Source organism: Diadema antillarum, unplaced genomic scaffold (assembly GCF_040938485.1).
Source record: "Diadema antillarum isolate AM-2024a unplaced genomic scaffold, OU_Dant_1.0 scf00000063, whole genome shotgun sequence".
Lineage (NCBI taxonomy): Eukaryota > Metazoa > Echinodermata > Echinoidea > Diadematoida > Diadematidae > Diadema > Diadema antillarum.
In genome coordinates, this window is record NW_027270952.1 from 1,161,107 (window position 1) to 1,184,055 (window position 22,949).

Genomic DNA, 22,949 nt, shown 5'->3' on the forward strand with positions numbered 1-22,949 from the left:
CTTCAGAAATTGTCCGGTGTGCTGGAAAATCCTCACACGCAACAAGCCCGCGTAGCTTGCCCGGAAAGGTGTGACAATTAAGGCCTTAATTATGGTTACGGGTAAAAAGGATTTGCGTGCGCACCTCCGGGCGACCACGGGTGCGATACGTGCTAGGTACTGTTACGTGCAGGTCATCTGCGGGGACCTCCGGGTAGTAAAAATTGTTCTTCGCAAGTCGCACGCAAAGCTTGCCCGGAAAGATGCGAGTAGGGATTAAGGCCGCGTGTCACACCTTTCCGGGCAAGCTACGCGGGCTTGTTGCGAGTAGGGATTTTTCAGCACGCAGGAAAATTTTCTGCGGGCGGACAAGAATGTTTACGACTTTCGCACTTGTGAATTATTTGCTAGACGCGTGCTACTTACCTTCTACTTGCGTGTATTTCGTTTGACCTGCGTGAGATTTTTGAAACCGATCCGTTTTCTGTTACGAGCGACTTGTGGGTACTGGGAAGTACCTGTGTTGGAGTTGTCTGCAAGGTGCTGCCGGTAAGCTTGGGTCTCCGACTGGTTTTTCTGCGTGTACCCCCGCAACTCACTTGGAACATATTTTGAACATGCTCAAGGCCTTGTCATACCGTATCTGGGGAAGTTTGACTTGCGGGGAAACAAATTTGCTACCCAGAGCTCTCCGTATATATAGTTGGTCCGCACCTGACAGTACCTATAGCGCGTATCGCGCCTGTATTTGCCCGGAGGTGCGCAATCGCAAAAGCTTACTCGAGCCTTCAGCTCGGGTGAGCTAAAGAAGTGTCTTGCCTGTCTTTACTGCAGGACCATATCACCTGAACTCCTTGACCGTATTATAAATCTCAAGCCATCCATGGGTTTTTAGTTCAGTTACCAAAATGTGCAGATTGTCCAAAATGTGCAGGCAAATCCACTTTTAACTGCACATTTTGGTAACAGTTGATCCCGTCAGGTATAGGTGCACTATCGGCACATTTTGCAGTTACCAAAATGTGCCGACACTAGTGATGGCACATTTTGGTAACTTGCACATTTTGGTAATTTACCAAAATGTGCCGATTTACCAAAATGTGCCGTAACATGCCTCACAATCACGCGGCCCGGGTTCGAACCCGAGTCTGGACTGAGCAATGTTGAGTGTAAGCATACCGTCCCCTCAAGCAATAGGCAAAACACTCTGTCCCTCCGATAGGACATAAAATGGAGGTCCCGTGTATGAGAGAGTAACAACTCATGCACGTAAAAGATCCCGCTTCATTCATTCATCGCAAAGAGCAGGGTGTTTAACCTGGTGAAGTGGTCCCACCCCACATCCAACTGGACCCCTTAGCTGAATATGGGCTATCCAGCCATCTCTCAGATGGAAATGAACAAACAAACAAACAAACAAGATGCTATCTGCCAAGTTTGGTGAAAATCCGAGCTGTTGTGGGGTTTACAAAAATGAAAACGGTAAAGTTCATGAGCATTTTTTTTTTTTTAATAGACATCAATTTCATCTTCATTAATACCGTCATACTGTTGAAGTACATGATTTTTGCATTTCCCGGCAGCGTTTTTTAGAATCCTCCCCCCCCCCCCCCAAAGTTGGACATTTATACATTTCCCGGCGAGACATTTTTACATTTCTCGTTGATGCAATTTTCGAGATTTTTTACATTTCCCGGTGAGACATTATTACATTTCCCGGCGTTTTTACAAATCCCGGCTCCACAGGCCTACTCCATCAACGTTGTGATTATATTAGGTTTATGATCGTGTACTATGTGCAGGGCAGAAGAGGTTTCACATTTTGAAGTCACTGTTTGAAGACTGGCCTGGAGGTAGACGTGATCGTTTCCTCATCAAGTCTCATACTTATTAAAGTTATTACTTAAAAAAAACCAAACACTAATTGCTACTGTGGCAATCATCATTGTTATGAGGTAACTATGACATTGGGAAATTATTTTTTTTCTTAATCCAGTTGAAGAGGTTTGTTTATTTTGAAATATTTTGGCATTTACATCATGTTTTTATGATGTTTAATGAAGAATACATATTCTTTTAAAGCAAATAATTTGTTCCATGGCTATTCGGCTAAAGACGTCATTTAGAAAAAATGGCAACAGGTGGATTCGTGTTCAGCACCCCCAAAATTAGGCAAGTAGCAACAACAACGAAAAAAAAAAAACTTCAGAAAATTTTAAGAAAAATTAGAACTCGCCGTATACATCCTATCACAGCCGAAATAAGAGTTCGGTCTATACATAATTTCTAGACAGAAAATCCGTGATCTGTCCGGAGGAGTTTTTGTATCTTTTTCTTTCTTTTTTTTTTTTACTTTTACAGTGCTCCTCCGTTGCATTACATAGGAGGGGATTCCGTGAAGCCAAACGTATCCCTTGTATAGTCTCCGCTGAACATATCCCACGACGACAAGATACAGACCGATCTTTCGGCCAACATAATTTCTGTATTTGTGGTTGATGTACACTTATAGCCGCAACTTCGTTGAGCGCTGTTCGTCTCTACCAAAGAGTATACTGTAGAAGCTAGCGTAGCTTCTATACTCAGTTTGGTCTGTATTATACGTTTGTGATTGATGTGTTTCTAACATTAGGGGGCGTTTCTACATTCTTGGGTCCAGTGCCGTATATAAAGATAGTCTGGCCATGTCATTGCCTGCCTCTTCCAGCCGCATTCTTGTCCCCAATAAAAATCTGTTTCAATATTTTATGATTATAGTTTTCCTTTTCAACCTTATGAATCCATGCGAATTATATACAAATTACAAAGAAAAAAAATGTTATTAGACAGAATTGCGACTGTCCCAAATTTGTTAAATACGTACCAAATTTATAGGAGTACTTACTCCATGGTTGACCCACTTCTGGCTTTTAATTTTTCAGTAGTCACTGGCTTGAAGCCCCTTTGTAATATAGTCGCATTTCTGTCGGTAATTTTAATATTAATTAATATATGTATACAGATACAAAATATGAGATTATGTTTGTGCGGAAATGATATAGACAGATATTATGAATAGATACTATATGTATTTGTGGGATATAGGCGTCTGTTAACTTGATCCCTTAGGTGACAGCGTGTTTTTCAGAACAAACACAGAAATATTTAAAGTTTCATTTATATAATAAGAACTTATATTATTACGCATATCTATAAAATACAAACCATACATATATACATCATTATGAATTCATATACACTGTATATAATATGCGTAATGATATAATATATCATAGCGCATTTATATAATAAAAACCCACGTATATATTCTTATATAATATGAATCCATACTGGGCCGGGGAGCCTTAGCAGATTTATATGAATTTATATAATATGAACCCACTTGTATATTATTACAAATATTATAGAATGAACCATTTTAAATTGTTACGAATTAATGAACCCAATATTATATATCGCTACATCCCTCATTTCACATGAACAAACCACCCATGAATTTATATAAGAATACGCATATTGTGGGAAAAATTATCACTAGATATATCTCCATTCAAAACAAAGAAAGAAAGTCATTGCCCAGCTTATTACGCGTTACAATAAGGTTAAATGTTACCGTGCACGCTCTAGATGACGTGATAAACCTACCAAGGGGTAGTGAACAATGGGCACTGCGTATGAGCCATATAGAGCGTACAAGAGCTGTTAATACAGCTCTATGGTATGAGCAGGGAGGTGTTTGAGCGCACTTGGTAACGACATGACTCCGCAAATATCACGGGACCACTTTTGACCAATCACAGGCCTCAAAATGGGCCAGACTCTCTTTGGGACATACGGGTATTCCCCACAAACTGATCTCTTACAATACGTAGTTACATAGAGAATTAGGTTTGGTATTATTGTTCTAGTCCCCCTATCGGAATCGGAAGTTTGGTGCAATACATGTACAGCCGGAGCCAACATCGTAGCTTCCAGCCGAAGAAGGAAAATAGGTCCACGATAAAGACACACCGAAGTTGGACATAAATACTATAGTATAAGTAAATAGTAATAGATCTAGTGGATATTGAAACGAGTTGTGTACCGTATACCGCCTAATTTCCACCTCCGATCCGGCCTCGTACACGAGTCGTAGTCCGCGATTGTATACATTCGAGTACAAGACAGACACGGTAAGAACCGTAGATATCATTTAATGTCAAGTGCTATAAACTTTTGATGTGTGGTAATTTATAATTGAAGAGGCCACGCATGCCTTCATCCCGGCCGTTCATTGTGCTTATTATCTGTTATCTGATTTTTGAATAGTTAGGTTAAATTTACATCGTAGCCTCGGGTAGGCCTTGCTTTTGATATCGGTAGACCTACTGTAGTTGAAAATATTAATGATCCGGTACCAACGTGTACTCCGTGGACACACCCAACTATTCAAGATAGCTTTTGCGCCGAACGGATTCTTGTCTATCAGAGATCCTTCTTTCCAGATTTATATGCTATCAGCAGGTTTATGGAACACCCTGCCAGTATTAGTCACCTTCTTCTTCTTCTTGTTTTCCTCCCTCCGTTAATGTCGGAGATTGGCGAGCGTGGATCGCAGAGATGTGTTCAGGAATGGGCACCTTCCTGTTAGATAGGTGAAATCAGGACGCAGGGTCGGACCACAGACCGGCAAACCTCTTCATGCAAGCAGGAGGTACGCGCAGAGCATCCTGCTTCGTTGACCGAAAGATCGGTCTGTATCTGTCCGTCGGGGAATGTTCCGCAGAGACTGCGTCTGGCTTCACGGATCCCCTCCGTATACAGGACAGCGTTAATGGCAAAATATAAAAGAGTCCTCCGGACAGACGGATCTTTCTGTCTACCTGCTTCGTTGATGTATAGAGGCTGAGCATCATTAGCCACATAAATGCTTTAAGATAAAGGCACTGTATACACCACACCAGACCTGCCAAATAGTGGACTCTACTTTTCAAGAAAAGAAAAAGAAATAATCCAAAGGACCGCTGATTGTTCTGTGTCAGTGCATGGCTATAGCCTATTGTATAAATGTACCAGGGCAGGCATGCTTTAACGTCTGTCGTATCTATCACATAATCAGTGCCCTGTTCGTACAATAAGGAGGTTTGCAGTTAGCTGTATCAATAATTTCTCATACATAAAGGTGATGTCAGTTTCATCAGAGCATAAGTCTCCCATACCAGAAATGTTATACACGAACTCAAAGAATTTTCTTTTCTCCTTTTATTTTTTGATGGTTTCTGTTATTTGACCATCACACTATAGATCATGTCCATCAGGGATTGCTGTTGATCTTTGGGTAATTCCATTAAAGGGTCACACTAGTTAAATGCCCCTTCTATTTGCTTCATATTGTCATTGCTTAAAAATTACATACCTCGGGTACCCTAAATCAGTTTTACTTCTGAATACTCTTATTTCAGGTAAGTACTGTATCTTCCTTTTCAAAGTATAGAAATTGCTTCTTCAAAGTTCAAACACCAGTTAGACAGATTTACAGTTTGTGGATTAAACTCTATTTTAAGGGGTCAAAAATGATAAAAGACGAGCAAATTTTGAGCACTATAAATATAATTCATGCATCAATTGATACACATTTGTGCGTGAATCCCAAGAAAGACGTTTCACGTGTAAGTTTTGGTGTCCCCATAATTGCTTACATGTTGAGTACCAGTGTTGAACTGTTTGTTGTTATTTTGGTAGCAATCACATAGTTTAAAAGATTTCAAGAGAAAATTGGGGTAAAATAAATAAATTTGAAAAAAAGACCAAATTATAATTTTCACACACGTGGCTTTGGTGTCCCCCTAAATATTAGGTCGGGGCACAGTGATAGCTAATTTTTTGTGTCTTATCACAACAATAATTGCTCCTCATTGGCATATTTTACAATGTAGCTGTGGTTTCTTTGTAACAGGTATCAAAAATTGACCACTCTATTAATTTGAAAAAAAAAATGCAAAAATAATATTTGGTGTCCCCCTTGCACGAGAAACATTGATGAATCTTTTTCCTGGCCAAAAATAGGGGTTGTGTCATTTTTTCAAGTAGTATAGTTAATTTCTTACTTCAAAATAATCACTTCTATTGAAACAAACATAGAGCTAGTTTGAAATATGTGGTGAGATGCCAAAATGGATGGTTCACCGTGTAAGGGGGACACCAATGGTGACCCCTTTACATGGTGAACCAGTTTTTCCCCATACACTGCAATTTGGTATGCTGACTTCCTTCAATTTCAGTTTAGAATGTTAATTACCTCCGCCAAGGGGTGGAGGTTATGTTTTCGTTACCGTTGGTTTGTTTGTTAGTTGGTTCGTTTGTCCGTGTGCAAAATAACTCAAAAAGTAGTGAACGGATTGTGATGAAACTTGCAGGAAAGGTTGAGAATGACACAAGTAACAAACGATTAACTTTTGGTAGTGATCCGAGAATTTTGGGGGAATTTATGAAGGATTTTTGATATTTTGGCAGGGAGGGTCAGTGAACTTGGGAGTTCAGGCTGCGCTGAGGGTTTATGACGTAACAAAGGCTTTTATATTGGGAAATCAGCGACTTTCAGCACAGCATGGGTGGAAATATCTGTATGGAAGAACAAGATCAGTGGTGAAAATGATTTGCATGCTTGGCGGAGGTCTGCGCTCTCAGAGTCCTTTTCAAGTTTTCAGTCAGTTTTCAAGGGACTTACTCAATGTGAATGTTTTTTTAAAGTTATGTTGAACAAAAATCTGATTCTCTGATTTTATTGGCAAAATAGGCATGTCACAAAGTGGGTCCCTATTTTATGGAATTACCCCTATCAGACTCCAGCAGAATTAACCATTGGAAACCATCAGAAATCTCTAATGATCTTCTATACATTGGAATTTTTACCTGGATGTACAGAGATGTTGGGGACATTTCACATTGGTTTTGTAAATAATGACACAAATTCTGATGTATCTTTCGATCCCAAAGAAATGATTGTCTTTCCCTGTATCCACCACTTTTTGCCCTGTCAGCAAACCCAGCAACACCATGGCCAGCTTCGCCCCCAATGCCTCCAACCCAAACAGCCAGGTGCCTCCAACTGACGAGCTCAACAGTAGACCAGAGACATTACTCACTCCTGAAATTCTACCGAATTTTACAGCCATGCCATCAACCGCAGCTAGTCAGCCGTGGCATGCTTCCATCCCTTTAAAGCTGAGAACACATATAGTCTGTAAATTGTAAGCATTTAATGCGGCTCCAGCAAAACCAGCAAAAATAAGTGTATGTGGAATAATGATTACCACTGTTAGCATCCATCTTGTAAATGCGTCCTGAATTTTATTCTTAATATTGATAAGACACAAAATATGACTACTGTATACATACTCAAATCTGTTGACCAAATGGCCATCATACCACAGTTGGCAGCAAAAAAAAAAATTGCAATTGCAATATGTGTATCAAAACCTGATAGTAATCCTTTCAGCAGTTTCTACTCATTCAATACTGACAGGGAATGAATTAAATTACCTGTTCAACAGTCGCAGAAGTCTTCTTGTAATGATCAACAGTCTCAGTACAAATTCTGTTTTATCTGTTTTTACAGTAATGATAATTGTACAAGGTTTAACAACAGCTTGTTCATGTTTCAGCTTTTACTAGAAATATGTAGTGTTGAGTTTAGTGCTTGGTGCAGTAATGATGCACTAAAAGTGTATCCATATTAAAGAGGAATGAAACACCATGTGAATGCAGCAATAGTAGAACACATCAGCGAAGCTTAAGGAACATATCAGACCATGCGCTCAAAAGTTGTTAGTAATGGTTCAGCCATCGCTTGTTGAGAAGTCACTAACACTTTGCAGGGGCCGCGGAACGTTTTCAGTGTGTGTGTGCGTGGGGGGGGGGGGGATGTCAAGGTGTCAAGAGATTCCCCCCCCCCCCGGCCCTTTAACCCTATAAAGCCCCCCCCCCCCCCATATAACTTTGTTATCGTTTGATGTTTCATCGTCATATTTGGCACATGGGTAGAGCAACTCGTACTCTACATGACCGCATACTTGAATTTTTTCAAGGTCACCTATAGAGGGCGCTATTTACCAAAATATAAAGAAATACATAGGAAATATGCTAAAAACATGATTTTTCTGTATAATTTCTTTATCCCCAGTATATATGTCTTATCACAGACCAATATTTTTCATATTTGCCACAAATGATGTGCAAGTCAAAGCTCATAATTTGTTATGGTTGAAATTTCTCAAGGTCACCACATGGGGGCGCTATTCATAACAAAATGAAGAAATACATTATGAGACCTGTGATGTATTGTTTGGGATAGGTACATGCATAGCTATCATATTTCATATTCCCATAATATTGGAATGTTAAGTTTGCAGATTGATAATGTGATAAACAAATGATATTAGAGGTATAACTTGGGTGAAGGAATCAAAATGACACAAAATAGAACAGCAATCTTTGGAAAATATTGTTATTTTCAAGTATCTCTATTATATCTATTGTTTTATGCTGTTGTCACAGAAAAACAAAGGAAATAATAGGAATAACATTTCAGGGCCATAATTACTTCACATTTTGCTTCTTCAGCACATTTCAGCCAAGAAACGCCTATTTCATACATTATAATATTGTTAATTGGAATTGGAACAGAAAAATACGCAAAATCTGACTGACATGGTTGTCAGTTTATGGTTGCCATGGCAACCAGCAATATCAAATATAGCTAAATTATAAATCAAAATGTTCGGAATAAGATTTTAGGAAAAGTCACCAAATTTGGTTAAAATTGGATTAAGGGCGGAGGAGTGGCGAATGAAAATCTGGTAGGGGGCACAATGTGCCCCCCCCCCCCTTGGGCTTTATAGGGTTAAGGGTTAAGGTTGATAATATTGAAATTATTCCCCCTGCTTTCTGAAAGAGGTAAGTCATGTGTATGCCAGAGAAGTGAAAATATGTGGAATCTATTGTTTATTTTCCTTTTACGTTGTATTGTTTTTCTGTATGTGACATCACAAAGTGTTGTAGTCTTCTCATCAAGCGATCGATGACTGCACCAAAATTTAAAAAATTCATAACTTTTGAACGGATTGTCTGATTTTCCTCAAACTTTGTCGGTGAGTTCTACTAATCTTGCTACATTCCCGCAATTCACACATATTTGGGTTTCATTCTCGTATAAGAGGAATGGTTTTTGTTTCTTTTTTTCAGGGTACAAGCAATATTCCCTTCTCCTGACCAAGTAGCACTGCAAGACAGGCGCATGGCGAACCTGGTGAACTATGCCCGCAAGGTGGAGAAGGATAAGTTTGAACAAGCCACAAACAAGGTAACTTGGCTGACACAAGCGCTTAAATAATTATATTCTTTTTAGTGCATCTAATCTATGCAATTGAGAGGCAAATTTCTCAGATATATTCTGTGTGTTGTTGGCACTCTAGGTAACATTAAAATGATTGTTTTTTTTTCTCTCTCTTTTTTGTATACGCTTGCATGATAACCATGGAAACTCATCACTAAAGATATTCTGAGCATTCTTTTATACATATTTGTATAATATATGTGTATAAGAAATGAAGGGCTAGTCTCCATCAAGATTGCACTGCCTCTTTAATATTAACTTTCATTATTTTGTTGACATAAAATAAAATCCTTCACTCTCTTTGCAGGAAGAGTATTACCACCTCATAGCTGAAAAAATTTACAAAATACGTATCGTGCTGGAAGAGAGACGCCAAAGGCGTCTCGCGGAAATTCAAGGTAAGCCATTGCATACAAGTTAACACCAGTCTGTCTAGGGACTATTACTGAACACTTTAAAACACCAGATGGATATTACCATTAGCAATGATGTCAGAATTCATATATACCCAGCCACTGAATTTATTGTCTGTCCATTTTGTAGTATGAAAGTCAATGTGATTTTATTAGTAAAATGAATGTGTTTCTCATGCAGTGTAAATATGATTTTTATGTATCTTGTACAAAACTTTATGTATAAAAAATATCAAGCATTTTGTTTGCCCCCCCCCCCCTCGACGTTTCGCGTGATTATTCTGCAACGCATGATGCTCTTGCCGCGACATTTTACGACTTTTTTCTTTCAAGTATCACACAACTTTTGAGACCAAATTTGTTGCTCCCGGGCATACCATTTTGAAGCCACGCCCCTTTGGAAAAATTTGTCGACCCCAAAATTGCTCAAAAACATGATTTTGTGTACAAATCCAATGTAAATTGTGTTTTTGCAATTAATTCATATGAAAATAAATATTTTTACTTCATGACTGATAATGATTTAGTTTAGCCTGATTATGCTTTAAAAAGTTTCTGCGACAAATTTTGACAAAAAATAAAGACAAAAAGTAAAAAACAGAAATACATAAGAAATTCAATAAACAATAAAATGCATGAGAAATAATTATGAAGCCGAATTTTTGCTTCAATATTATTGTTGAGGATATTGAAAAGAATATGTTAACCAAAAATTACAAGTCTTGGAGCTTTATTTTTTTATTCATAGGCAAAAATAAATATTTTTGCATAAATTAGCTTAAAATTCATTAATATAAGATACATGTACATAAATTAAAATGTGTAAAATCTAACTATACAGTCTAGTGCAAATGTTCACGAGGATCCCGCGATCCATGACCGAGAAAATTTATAAAGTACAGATTGAGCTGGAAGAGAAACGCCAAAGGCGTCTCGCGGAAATTCAAGATAAGCCATTGCATAAAAGTTAACACCAGTCTGTCTAGGGACTATTACTGAACACTTTAAAACACCAAATGGAATTACCATTAGCAGTAATGTCAAAATTCATATTTACTGAGTCACTCACTTGATTGTCGGTCCATTTTGTATTTTCATCGTCATTGTGATATTATCAGTTGGTTAAAGGTGTTTCTCATGGAGTTTAAATGATTTTGATGTATCTTGCAAACAGCTTGAGAGGAAATACATTGTATATCAAGTACTGCTACTGTTAGCTCAATGTGCAAATTTTGGACTCCAGATATAGACAGAACAACAACAGGAGCTGATTATAAATGAATTAAACTAAAGAAATCAAAGAGTTTTTGAATAAGATGAGAAAGAGAAAGTTGGGTACAAGAATATTCTATTGTTATCACTTATTTATCATCTGTCATTCATTGTGCACCCTCTGTAGATCTTTAACTTGTTGAGGACGAACTGATTTTGCGATATAACACACATTTTCCATGGACACATGCAGGAGTATACTCAGGACTAGTCTTCAACGGGTTAAACTCACTTGCTCTGTCATATACATACATGATTGCATTTACATGTTACTAATTATCTTTACAGACCATACATAAATCTGTTTGAAAAGCACCAATGACCAACAAGGGGTCCAAGCGAGGCAATTAGGTCCCAGGATAAACGTTGTAAATGTGATTTTTTTTTCTCTCTAGATCGAAATGTAGTAAGACAGAAAATAATCAGGACACTGACAATTTGAGTGTATTTTTTTTAATGTGTTTTCCTCATCCAGTAAGGGTGAATAACTCTCGGTTCAGTGCTGGATAACTGCTCGCACTTCAGCTTGCCTGCCTTGACCGGGGTTGTCAGAACACAGCTGGTCGTCATGGATGTAACTCCGTCTTTTGTAACTCCATGTTTTTCTGTGAAATTTAGCCAAACTATGTTGTTCTCATGGCTGAATTTCATGCCGAGATTTTAGCTAGCAATACAAGTAGTAATATTTATACAACATACAGTATAGGCTACTTCAATGTTAAATGTAATCGTGTTATGAATACCTGTTATGGAAAATCATATTTGAGGCTCAATTCAACGTTGAATATTTTAAACTTAGAGAGCATGATCACAATATGGTATCCCTACAGTACCAAAAGCCCTCTTGTCATACCTGTTAACTTTCGCACAGGTAATCCTGGTTCACAAGTATTTTAATGTTTCATTATATCTTTATTTGTTGTTCTTTCATACTTCTTAGTCAAAACATGTGGTATCTGAAGCACTGTACCTACCAATTTGCACATGGCAATCAGTTTATTTATTTTAATTGTTGCTTCAATAATCTATTTCTAATGTTTTTTTATTATTATTCAGGAATTTTACTTCCACTAAAGATTATTGTTTGACGACCAGAAAATGAAATTATTTTCGTTGCCCACATGGGCCACGAAGAAAAGAAAAGAAAAAAAAAAAAATAGTGTTGAGCCTTTAACAAGGGCAGACTCAAACTGGCATAGTACATATACATACATGTACATGTTCATTTGCCTCCAGACTAGGGAATGATTGTTCATTTGGACCTTGAATCGATGGAAATATTTGTTGTCATTCAGGATTTATATGTGAAAATGAGATAGTACACATATAGCACTATCACTATATGAATGCGATATTGAATGAATAGATGCATGTACTCAATTTTGATGCATGGTATGTTATCGTAATTGTCATTGTAGTACTGACAGTTATTTGGAGGTTTAAAGGAGGTTTGGCGGTTTGACAAGATTTAATCTTTCAGTTCCTCCTTTTAATGTCTCATGTCCCAGCCCACCCACCCCCCCCCCCCCCCCCCCGCAAAAATAAAAAAAATCATCATACTTCTCATTTTCTTTTTAATGTGCTGTAGCAATTGCCTAGAAAGTTAACATTTATATACCAGATAAATTCTGGTATTTATGCGGTACGTCTAGAGGTACATGTAGATTTATTCACTACAGTTCATTTTACAACGACTGTATTTCATAATTTTGATGTTGTACAGTGCACTCCCATTATAATGATCAAGATTACAAAAATTGTTGTCTATCTTTACTTACTCTACTTGTTCAGCTATAACGAAATTTTGATGATACGAAAGAAAAATGCCAGTCCCGCGGACTGTTGCCTGTACATGCTTCCAACTGAAACAAAGAAGAGCACCCAAATTTCGGGTGCTGTTGGTTATTCCGAAGGTTCAATATTCCGAAGGTTTGTTATTCCGAAGGTTTGTTAATCCGAAACACACAAATTCCCTATACCTAGAGGTTTGTTAATCCGAAAATGAATAAGGGTTTGTTAATCCGAACATTTGTGGCGTTATTCCGCAGGTTCGTTACTCCGAAGATTTGTTCATCCGAAAATGAAATTCGGAAAAACGAACCTTCGGAATAACGAATCTTCGGACTGAAGAGCCTTCAGAATAACGAACCTTCGGAATAACGAGCTGTAACCCAAATTTCACATCTCTGTAGAGAGTATACACAATACAATTGAATATCTGAAGTATAAATTAACATTCCACTCTTTGTACATTAGTGTTTGTTCTTGCACATAATTATTGCTGTAAGTATAAATGGGTCATTTTATAACTATTCTCTCCTGATATTTAGCCTTTTTTTGTCTGCCCATGATCTTTCCAAACTCTGACTCTTCCCCCTCCCTTTCCAGTAATTGAAGGGTTGTTGCTCAAATGCAACAGGCCTTATAGTCTCAACTTATTCAGTTACACACTTGTATTAGGGCAATTCCGCGGTTAGTAACGTTACATTTGAACAAATTCAGATATTTGTTTTTACTACTAAATTACCATTTATTCATTTCAAGTCAAAATTATGTCAAAAACATGTTCATCCTTCCCAGGTTTATGATACAGAAAAGAATGAATACAATCCATGAAATATTAGAATTGCTATGGCAACTTTAAGGGCTGGTTAGTAACGTTACGAAAAAAGGACATGACAAAAAAATCAATGTCTTGTAACAAAAAGTGTGCAAAAATTCAAGTCACTTCAAACAAAGTGTTGCATTAATTTTAATTATTGCATCATGACAAATGTTCACACAAATTTTTTTAGCGGTTCGACCAATTATTTTTTAGCTAGACCCCCAAAAGCATGGTTAGTAACGTTACGGTTAGTAACGTTACATTTGTCCGGAGTAATTCCGCAGGTCATTTCACCCTTTTGTAATTGACAAAATGTCACATGACTTCTGGAGTATTTAAATGTATTCATCTTTTACCCATTAGCAAAACTTTGAGGAAAAAATTTCAAAGGAACCCACTGTAATTTGCATTTAAGTGAATTTCAGCATCCCCAGTCCCACATGTACATTTTAAATGATGGTTTTAGATCTCGCGAAATCAGTAAATACGAAAAATAAAATCTACTGAATTTGAAAGACCTTAATGATTGGTGAACATCCATGGCATTAGTTGGTACCTAAATTAAAGAGTAAGATAAAGAGGCACATTTCTTTTATCCATGTCATGTCCACCTAACTGCGGAATTGCCCATTAGCACTTTTGAAAGCCGGTGTTTGCCTCCCACACAATCTGCATAACCAAAGATTAACAAACATCACTGGGCACTCTGTACAAATGATACAACATATTATACCTTCTCTGCCCATGATGTGACTGTATTTTATGAAGTCAATACCTTCTCTTTGTGTCCATGCAAGCAGGAACTATCTCTCACCTCCTCTGTCCACATACATTCTCAATTATACAGTGTGCTCCAGTGTACGTAAGAATTGAATATGTCCAAGTCCAAGTTTGAATATGATACATATTCTGCTATCATTACATGTTTAACGAGAGTGTATGAGCCAAAGATTCCACCATTGTGTGCACAGCATATCTTTGGTCTGTTGTCAGTTATCCATAAGCTTTGTACGTGTATACTGTTTTACCTTTGTCCTTCAAGTATGGTCAGAGTTTTATCAATTCTATGAAGTTGTTTTAATGGTACAGGTAGTCCTGGCAAGGGGCAATGTAGTTATAAGAGTAACAAAATACATGAATTTGTACAATATATAAGAAAAATTGGGACAGCAGAAATTTCCTTGTAACATTCAATTTCTTTTTATATTGGTGTTCATGGTGTAAAGTTCGTATGTATGTGTGTGTGTGTGTGTGTGTGCGCATGTGTGTGTGTTTTCCTACTACAGCTTATACACTCCATTACAAATACTCCTAAGTATCAAACAGTGAAGTTTGATTCTATACATGGTGTAAATGTACAAGCTTTTGTATAGTTCTTAATAAACAGGAGCTATTCCCCCAAAACACACAGGCCTACATATTTTTTTCAGACTCCCAAAATCAAAAACTGCACAAAACTTGATATACACATAGTTTGTAACATTTTTATTTCAACATTTCACTTGAAGACTTCAAGAGTTATCATTTGGTCCAAATCTGGACCACATCAATCACCAGTGAACAGGAACATTTGATATAATATAAACTCTCTCACATCACAAAAACTTTGCAAGCTGAACACCATAGGTCAGTTAGAATACTCCTTCTTCTTACCATGACAGTATAATCCTTTATTCAAACTTTCAAGAATGCTTTCAGACCTGCCTTCAATTTCAATTTAGATCACCTCTGACCCTGGTCTCTGACCGACTACCATCACATGAAATAGAAGAAAATTGGATATTAATCCTCAAAGGTATGATTAAAATCAAATTTTAACTTCGTATATACTGTTAGTACATCATGAATGCAGTATACATATTGTATTCTGATTGGATGAAAGTAATGTCTGATATTTGCTTTGGGTTTCATACACAATTCATTGTTATGCAACATGGCCTGGGCATTGTTTTGGTTAATGAACTTGTTCTCACAACCTTCAGGGGAATGGATACAAATTTGAAAAGAATAGAGAACCATTCCACAATATGACCCTCTTATCTAGGGGGTAACTGGCGTGTCTTTGGTAACCACACATCAAAATTTATAAGGTCAGTGTATGTCTTTCACATGGGGTTTGTTGCTGATGTATTTATTGTTAGTTGTGTGTGTGTGTGTGTGTGAGCGTGTATGGCGATCGTCAAAACTAAAAAGTTTGGAGAAAAAAACTGTCAAAACTGTAAATCACCAGGGAATTAAAAAGTCTTTCATCTTCTTGCAGCTCCCTTTTGTACACATGACTTGGTGAAATGGGTTGCGTTCAGTGCCGGCATACTGGAGAAAAATGCCATGAAAAGTGATGAAAGCACTTCCCACAGATCAACATCTCAAGGCCAAATCTTTGCATAATACATTTTATTTTTAGGAGCCTCTCTGTTGACACTCAATCTTCCCTTCATTACCTGCACAGCATTTTCTTTCTCTTCAATTTTAAGAATGCAAAATGTACATCCAATGCTACAATGAGTGCCATTACGAAGAGAAATAACCTCAAGACTAGCAGCAAAATAATCTAGGCCTTGATCAGAGAACAGCTTCCTGGTCTGCCTTCTGCCGTGTATGGAGTTACAGTGCATCAACGTATGCCTATTTCATCTGATAAATGACAGAGAGAAATCCTGTTATAACGAGGTCACGGGAATCACTGATTATAACCAGTACCTTGTAAATGTAATACAATTGTACACTGTACCTAAAGAGAGACCAGCAAATAAAATACAAACCATGTAGGTAGTGAAAGTTTGGGACCAGTGAAGCGATGCCTTGTATGTGAGCTCGTTATAACCATAACCCGGTTTTTCCTACACTCCAGATAGAAAGATTTTGATTTGAAGTCGAATCTTTTTCAATAAGTCACCATGCAATGACACAGTTCCCTTTTAGTCTGGCATATTTGATTTAAAGCGACTTTTCTTTCAGGTAATTTGATTTTCTGGCTACAGTGTACACTGTATCACACAAAGTCACATTCGAGTTCAAAGACCTAGCCACAATACAAATTACATCAAATTTTCCAGTCTTTTCCAGACAAATGGCAACCGTTATTTGGACTTCAAATATTGTTGGTGTCTCCAACAGAATTCAATCCAACGTAGCTCTAACTTTTACCTATTTGGAAATGCCATAACATTTATTTCAGGGTTACAGTGCACCACCATTATAACGAACAAGGTTATAACGAAATTCCGGTTACAACGAAGTGAAAATTCAGGCCGCAATGTTATGCGCTCTTCGTTTTTTATTGTTTATGTGTTCGGTTACAACAAAATTTCGATATAACGAAAGAAAACTGCCGGTCCTGAGGACTTTATTTTAATGAAGACTCAAGGATTCAAGAAAGGGAAATGATTTGTTCACACAGTATGTGGAACATGTACTTGTTGTGAAGTAGGATAAATTTTCATATGAATGGTATAAGCGGTCATCTTCATCAGACAAGTTTGTGTGGAATCTGTAAGGGACATTATTGAGTACACTTGGTTGAATCCTTTCTTGGGGGAAGGGGGAAAGGATGGGGAGGGGGAGGGGAGGGGTAGAGGAAGGGGAGGGGAAGGAGAGGGGGAATTTGTAAAAGAGGGCTCTGACCCTGAAAGTTATGACTACTCACATGCTTTCTTCCCTGATGTACTGAATGTATTGGAAATATAATGCACTCGGTGCAAGAAAGTCATATCACACACACACACAGCTGTCTAAGTATTCCACAGTTCAGTTCATTATAATGATGACTAATTAGAGTGTGGTGACATCATACTTTAAAAGTGGAAATTTTTGTAGTGTTGACATTTTTGCCCATTTCGCGCAATCCGAAACTAGCGCGAAAATAAAAGCACGCAAATATTCTTGCTTGCCATATGTTCCAGTAGTTGATGTCTTGATTCCGCGGAATTAAAAACATGCGAAACTCTTCTTACCCGGCCGAGCGTGAGAAATTAGTCGCGCGAAAATATCCACTTTTACAGTACCCAACAAACATATACATCAGACAGCGACACGAGCCTGGAAACAAATCATTTGGACATGGGCGATCAGGAGTGATAACAGAGAGAGTGAAGACGTCATGGCATCTTTGATTTCATTTTCTTCTTCATCTTGCATCGGAGTGGACGTGGAAGGCAGGTTGCACAGAGTGGGCGGGGTCTACATCTCAAGAGAATGATAATCAGCACCTGTTGGTGAAGATTGAAAACATTTAAATAATACAAGCAGGACAACAACAAGAACAAGAACAAGAACAATAACAGCACAATGATAACAAAAACAACAATTAATAATCATCACTTTAGTTAGGTATATCCGAATTCAAGGTAAAACATTAGAGACAATAACGATAATAACGACCAATATTCATAGAGTGCATTTTCTATAAAGACTCAAAAAGCTTCGACAGTTTCAGCAAAATACGGGAAATCAATGAATGATATTTACTGAACAAAACAAGAGACAAAAGAAGAAATAAAGCAAAACAAACATGTAATGATTTTAAAATTGTCAGATCATTTACCAGCTTTGCAGTGGAATTAAGGTAGAACTACAAAAATGTCTTAATGCAACAGAAATAACAGTATCATTTTCTTGTCTCTGAACTCTAATTCATTCACACATAATCAGTAATCTATTAAATCATCAGAAAAGAAAAATCACCCTTAAAGCATTTCTTTCTGGTAGCTTCTTAGAGTGAGCTTTGTAACTAGACTCACCTGTGCTAGCACAGTCCCGCCTCCTTCAGTTTGGTGACAAGTTCGTCTACAGACTCCACCTTCTGACCCGCCTCCCTAACCGGAGGGTCCTCTACCCGTAATGTCTCCACCCGCGGTGTTACGTCCACTCCCAGGTCCGCTGGACTCTTCTTAGCAATGGGCTTCTTCTTGGCTTTCTGTGGTCAAACACAAGGACATACAGTATGTCCCCCCCAAAAAAAAAAAAAATTACAATCAGATTTTCGCATTGATAACTTCAATATGTGAAACTGTCTGAATGCTATTTCAGAGTCTTAAAATATAACATATTAGCTACATTTCACAGAAAACCCCATTTGATTTGGTTAACTGGTCACAGAGAAATGTGGATCGTTGTAACGCATGTCATGAGTCTGATTCTTCCAAGTTTAGCACTTGTATGCTCTTGGAAATGCATATTAATGTGTGAACACAATGGACATGATGGACAGAACTTGGAGGGAAGGGATTCCTGACACGCTCTACAAAAACACTAATTTCTCTTTGACCACTGTAGCAAATTGGATGGGGTTTTCTGTAAGATGTGGGTAATAAGTTATAGTTTCATGCCCTGAAATTGTATTTGGATTGATTCACTGTTTTTAAAGTTATCATTGCAGAGGGTCCCCTTGTAATTTTTTTGGGACATACTGTATAACTGCACACTTCCATTATCACAAACACTAACCCATTTTCCCTCCTGGTCTGAACCTTAAATTTACTAGTTCTGTATTTTTTTAACTGGTCCCGACAATGTTACTTTCCTCACTTTCCCCCGTCATGTTGGACCAGTAAATATAGCAAGACCTGAAAAGTTGCTCGTCTGACGGTGATTTTTACTGGTCTGGGACCATCGGACCAGTGCCAGTGTTCAGTGCTGTATAATGAAATTTCATAAAGACAGCATGGCCCAAAATTGTCTTCTAGATATATCTTTACACACTTTATTTGCTTGGATATAACAAAATTTCGAAATAAGAAAACTGCTGGTCCTGAAGACTTTGTTATAATGGAAGTTTCCTATACGGTACTATTGGCTTGATTACATGACTGATTCTTGCACTGAGTTTTTTCTATTGCAACTGATTGACAAATTGCCCTTCATCAACATAAATGAATAAGCGTTCAACTCCTGATTGCTAAACATGCGTCACATCCACATTTAGTTGGAAATATAAAATTTGCTTGTTTATTATAACACCAACACATAAGGATGCCCACTCACATGCATGTCTGCATTGCTTATTTCAAATGCAATAGAAATATGAGAATAACCACAAACATTTCACAAAATGAGTACATACTGTAAACGCAGAAATTTTCGCGGTACATTTATTTTCGTGTATACATGTATCATGCTACTTCCAGCTAGCATGAATTCTAAAACCCGCATAAATATCTGAACAATTTTCTCTGCACATTTTGAATGGGTAGACAATTGCGCAGCATGAATTCATGAACCGGCAAATATGTTTTTGAGCCATTCAGCAGAAAAAATTAATCACATGAAAATATCAACGTGTACAGTACACATAAAAGAAAGGTTGGAGTTTGATCAAACAGCGACATTTCATATACATTCAGGTCTCGTTAGTAATTTATGTGTCAAGCGACCTGCTCACCATAATGTTTGGAAGTGTGGCGTAGCGGGGTTCGTTCAGCCGGAGATCGGCCGTAACAACGGCCGGCAGCTTGACCGTAATCTTCTCCAAACCGCCATCGATCTCCCTCTCGACCTCCAGCTGGCTGTCTGTTACATTGACCTCTGAGGCGAAGGTGGCCTGGGGCCAGTTGAGGATAGCAGCGGTCATTTGTCCAGTCTGGTTACAATCATCATCAATGGCCTATGAGACAAACACAATGCAAAATTACATCAATAATCATCATTAATTCGTGTATGAAGATTTATATCATATCCTGGGCAACTCCCATTATGACAAAGTCTTTGGGACCACCAGTTTTCTTTCTTAATATCAAAATTTCATTATAGCCAAACAGTAGAGTGTAAATTATCAGGATACAGCTGTATATGGATAACAATTTTGGGAGCTGAACTTTTACTTTGTTGTACCGGTACTGAGAATTATGTTATAACCATGTTGGTTATAGCAGGAGTGCATTATTTCAGTTTCCAACAATCAATATGTTTCAGTTGCCCTTGGCAAGTGAGCCACTGGGTTTGTAGCACACTGAACGTAATACATGACATATTGCCATTGGGGATAAACCCACCAAAGGGGGCCTCCAGTTTGCATGAGAAGTTACCACCTTTTTCAGGTGAAGCTTTACCATGGAAATCTGACATTCGAGAGCATAAGCTGCCCAATAACCTTTGGCCTGAATTCATGAAGGTGGTACAATTGAAACCATGGTTTAAACCATGGACAAAGACCGTAGTTTTTTATGGGGTGCCAAGTGTCGCATGGCCTATTTCATTATGAAATCAGTCATTTCATCGACGTAATGTTAACATTTCGTCAATGAAATTGACAAAATGACTGTATTTCGTAATGAAATAGGCCATGCAACACTTGGCGCCCCATTCAAAACTATTGTCTCTGTCCATGGTTTCAGTTGTACCACCTTTGTGAATTTGGGCCATTGAGTTTCTATGAAAGTACTTTCACTGCAGGCAGGCTTGTCCTATTATCACAAATCAACAAAAGACAGGCTGCATGGAACGGAAGCTGAGTTTCCTCAATATGACCTTGTTTGAAAAATGTGCTGGCACAGCACTTTTTGGCTGGCACATGGCACACAGCTAGTGTAGAGACATGGTGCAGGTACTGAACTTTGCTGGGAATTATTATAAGTCAGCTTCGACTAAGTCTTCGTTGTATTTGCTTAATCCTGCTATGTCAACCTAATGGGGGTAGAGTACAATAAATCCATTTCAACAATGGGGGGGGGGGGGGGGAGTGGCTGCTCTACACTGGAATACAAAGTGGTATGCAGTGACGCCCTGTAATACACAGGGAAGGCACAATACATTGTATTAGCAGCAAGATCAATGGGATGTTAAAGTTTCTATTAATTAATTGGACATTTTTACAGCAAGTATAATAATGACCAATGACAAGTTCTGTTCCCTTCATGTGTTTGTGAGAAATTGCTGCGTGAGTGTTCATACAGTAAACATACGGTATTATGTCTGCTTGTCATTATACGAATCATGCAAATTTTGCAGATAAGAAAAATGTCAGTTACATTGTACATTAAAGGTATGATTGGAGCATTTCTAGCACTGTCTAAAAAAACAAACAAACAAAAACAACTGTTTGCACCCATGAGGGTCTTTACAGTATGATGAAACTTAAAACTTTATTTTTCCTCTTGATTTGTAGGCACAAATGGAGATTCTGTCATCCACTCTGAATATCAAACATGGGATGTCTGCATGATATTGACAAAATAATACAGTGTGTACTCATGCAAGTGCCACTTATGTAGAACAATCCCATTGATGTTAAATTAAAAGGACTGAAATCAATTGAGTCTGCTGAAAGTGATTTGTCTTTATAGCATTACAAGGGCTGTACGTGTACATCACATAATTTTCCTGGTATCACATAGCAATATGCTATGCATTATTTTAATCATATTTTTTGCATAATTTATATGGTACAAATGCTGTACAAAAAGTTACTTGTGTACTTCGTGTAAGCAAATTTCACTACATTGTACATAAATTTGTACAAGTTTATGTATATTATTTTGTGAATTGCTCAAAATAAAATTAATATGCCCATTGACGAATACTGCTTTTCAACTTCGAGAAGGGAAATTATTCCCTGTACATGTACGCATACAGCAACTACAATGTACACAAAATTAATTGTCACCTCTGGGACACATTGGACTATTTGTGATACAATATTTGTTTACTGTAAAAGTGGAAATTTTCGCTGTGTTGAAATTTTCGTGCATTTCGTGCAACCAGAAACTAGCACGAAAATAAAAGCGCACAAAGATTGTTGTTTGCCATCTATATGTTCCCATACTTACTGTCTTGATTCCACGGAATCAAAAACATGCAAAACTCTTCTAACCTGGCTGAGCCCGAAAAATTAGATGCAGAGACTCCAACTCTCCCGCTTTCGACGGGAGATCTCCCGCCGAAAGCCCATTCTTGCAAAATCTCCCGTTCTCCCGTTTGAGATTTAATTTCTCCCGCCCTGTCTCTGTGTTTCCCGCTTGAAATGATTTCTTACTTATTGTCGTCGTATGTTGAAAAACAAGCCTTAGATAGCACGAGAGAGCATCTAGAACCCTAGACCAGGAGGGTGTTTCATCAATTTAGTCGGCGTTGACAAGCTGTCAGTCCCTGACAATTTCAGTAAAATCCTTGGTTTTGATTGGCTGAGAAGCTTTGGTCACTGACTGATATTATGGTGATTATAAGAGACTGACAACTTGTCAGCACTGACAACTTTGATGAAATGCTCTCCTGGACCTCGGCCGTAAGGAACTTCGCGCTTCGTGCACATCAATGTTGGAGTCTCCCGTTTGTTAGGGGTTTCAGGCGGGAGAATCTCCAGATCAGAAGGTGC

At 38.0% G+C, this 22,949-nt stretch overlaps 2 protein-coding genes across 2 annotated transcripts in view; one reads left to right on the plus strand and one right to left on the minus strand.

Annotated features, from left to right (window-relative positions):
• The first annotated feature begins 6,885 nt into the window (after positions 1–6,885).
• Positions 6,886–12,539, plus strand: LOC139716206 (histone acetyltransferase p300-like). Its single transcript, XM_071627767.1, has 4 exons — positions 6,886–7,208; positions 9,202–9,319; positions 9,660–9,750; positions 11,513–12,539. Exons 1-4 carry the CDS (start codon positions 7,015–7,017, stop codon positions 11,545–11,547), a joined length of 438 nt encoding a protein of 145 aa, XP_071483868.1. The 5' UTR covers positions 6,886–7,014; the 3' UTR covers positions 11,548–12,539.
• A 5,845-nt stretch (positions 12,540–18,384) lies between these two features.
• Positions 18,385–22,949, minus strand: part of LOC139716207 (electron transfer flavoprotein subunit beta-like) — a 33,987-nt gene continuing 29,422 nt past the window's right edge. The window contains exons 4-5 of the mRNA XM_071627768.1: positions 20,022–20,243; positions 18,385–18,557 (exon numbers count right to left, since the gene is read on the minus strand). Of these exons, the coding sequence (XP_071483869.1) occupies positions 18,387–18,557; positions 20,022–20,243 (393 nt within the window). The 3' untranslated portion in view covers positions 18,385–18,386. The remainder of the gene's footprint in view (positions 18,558–20,021; positions 20,244–22,949) is intronic.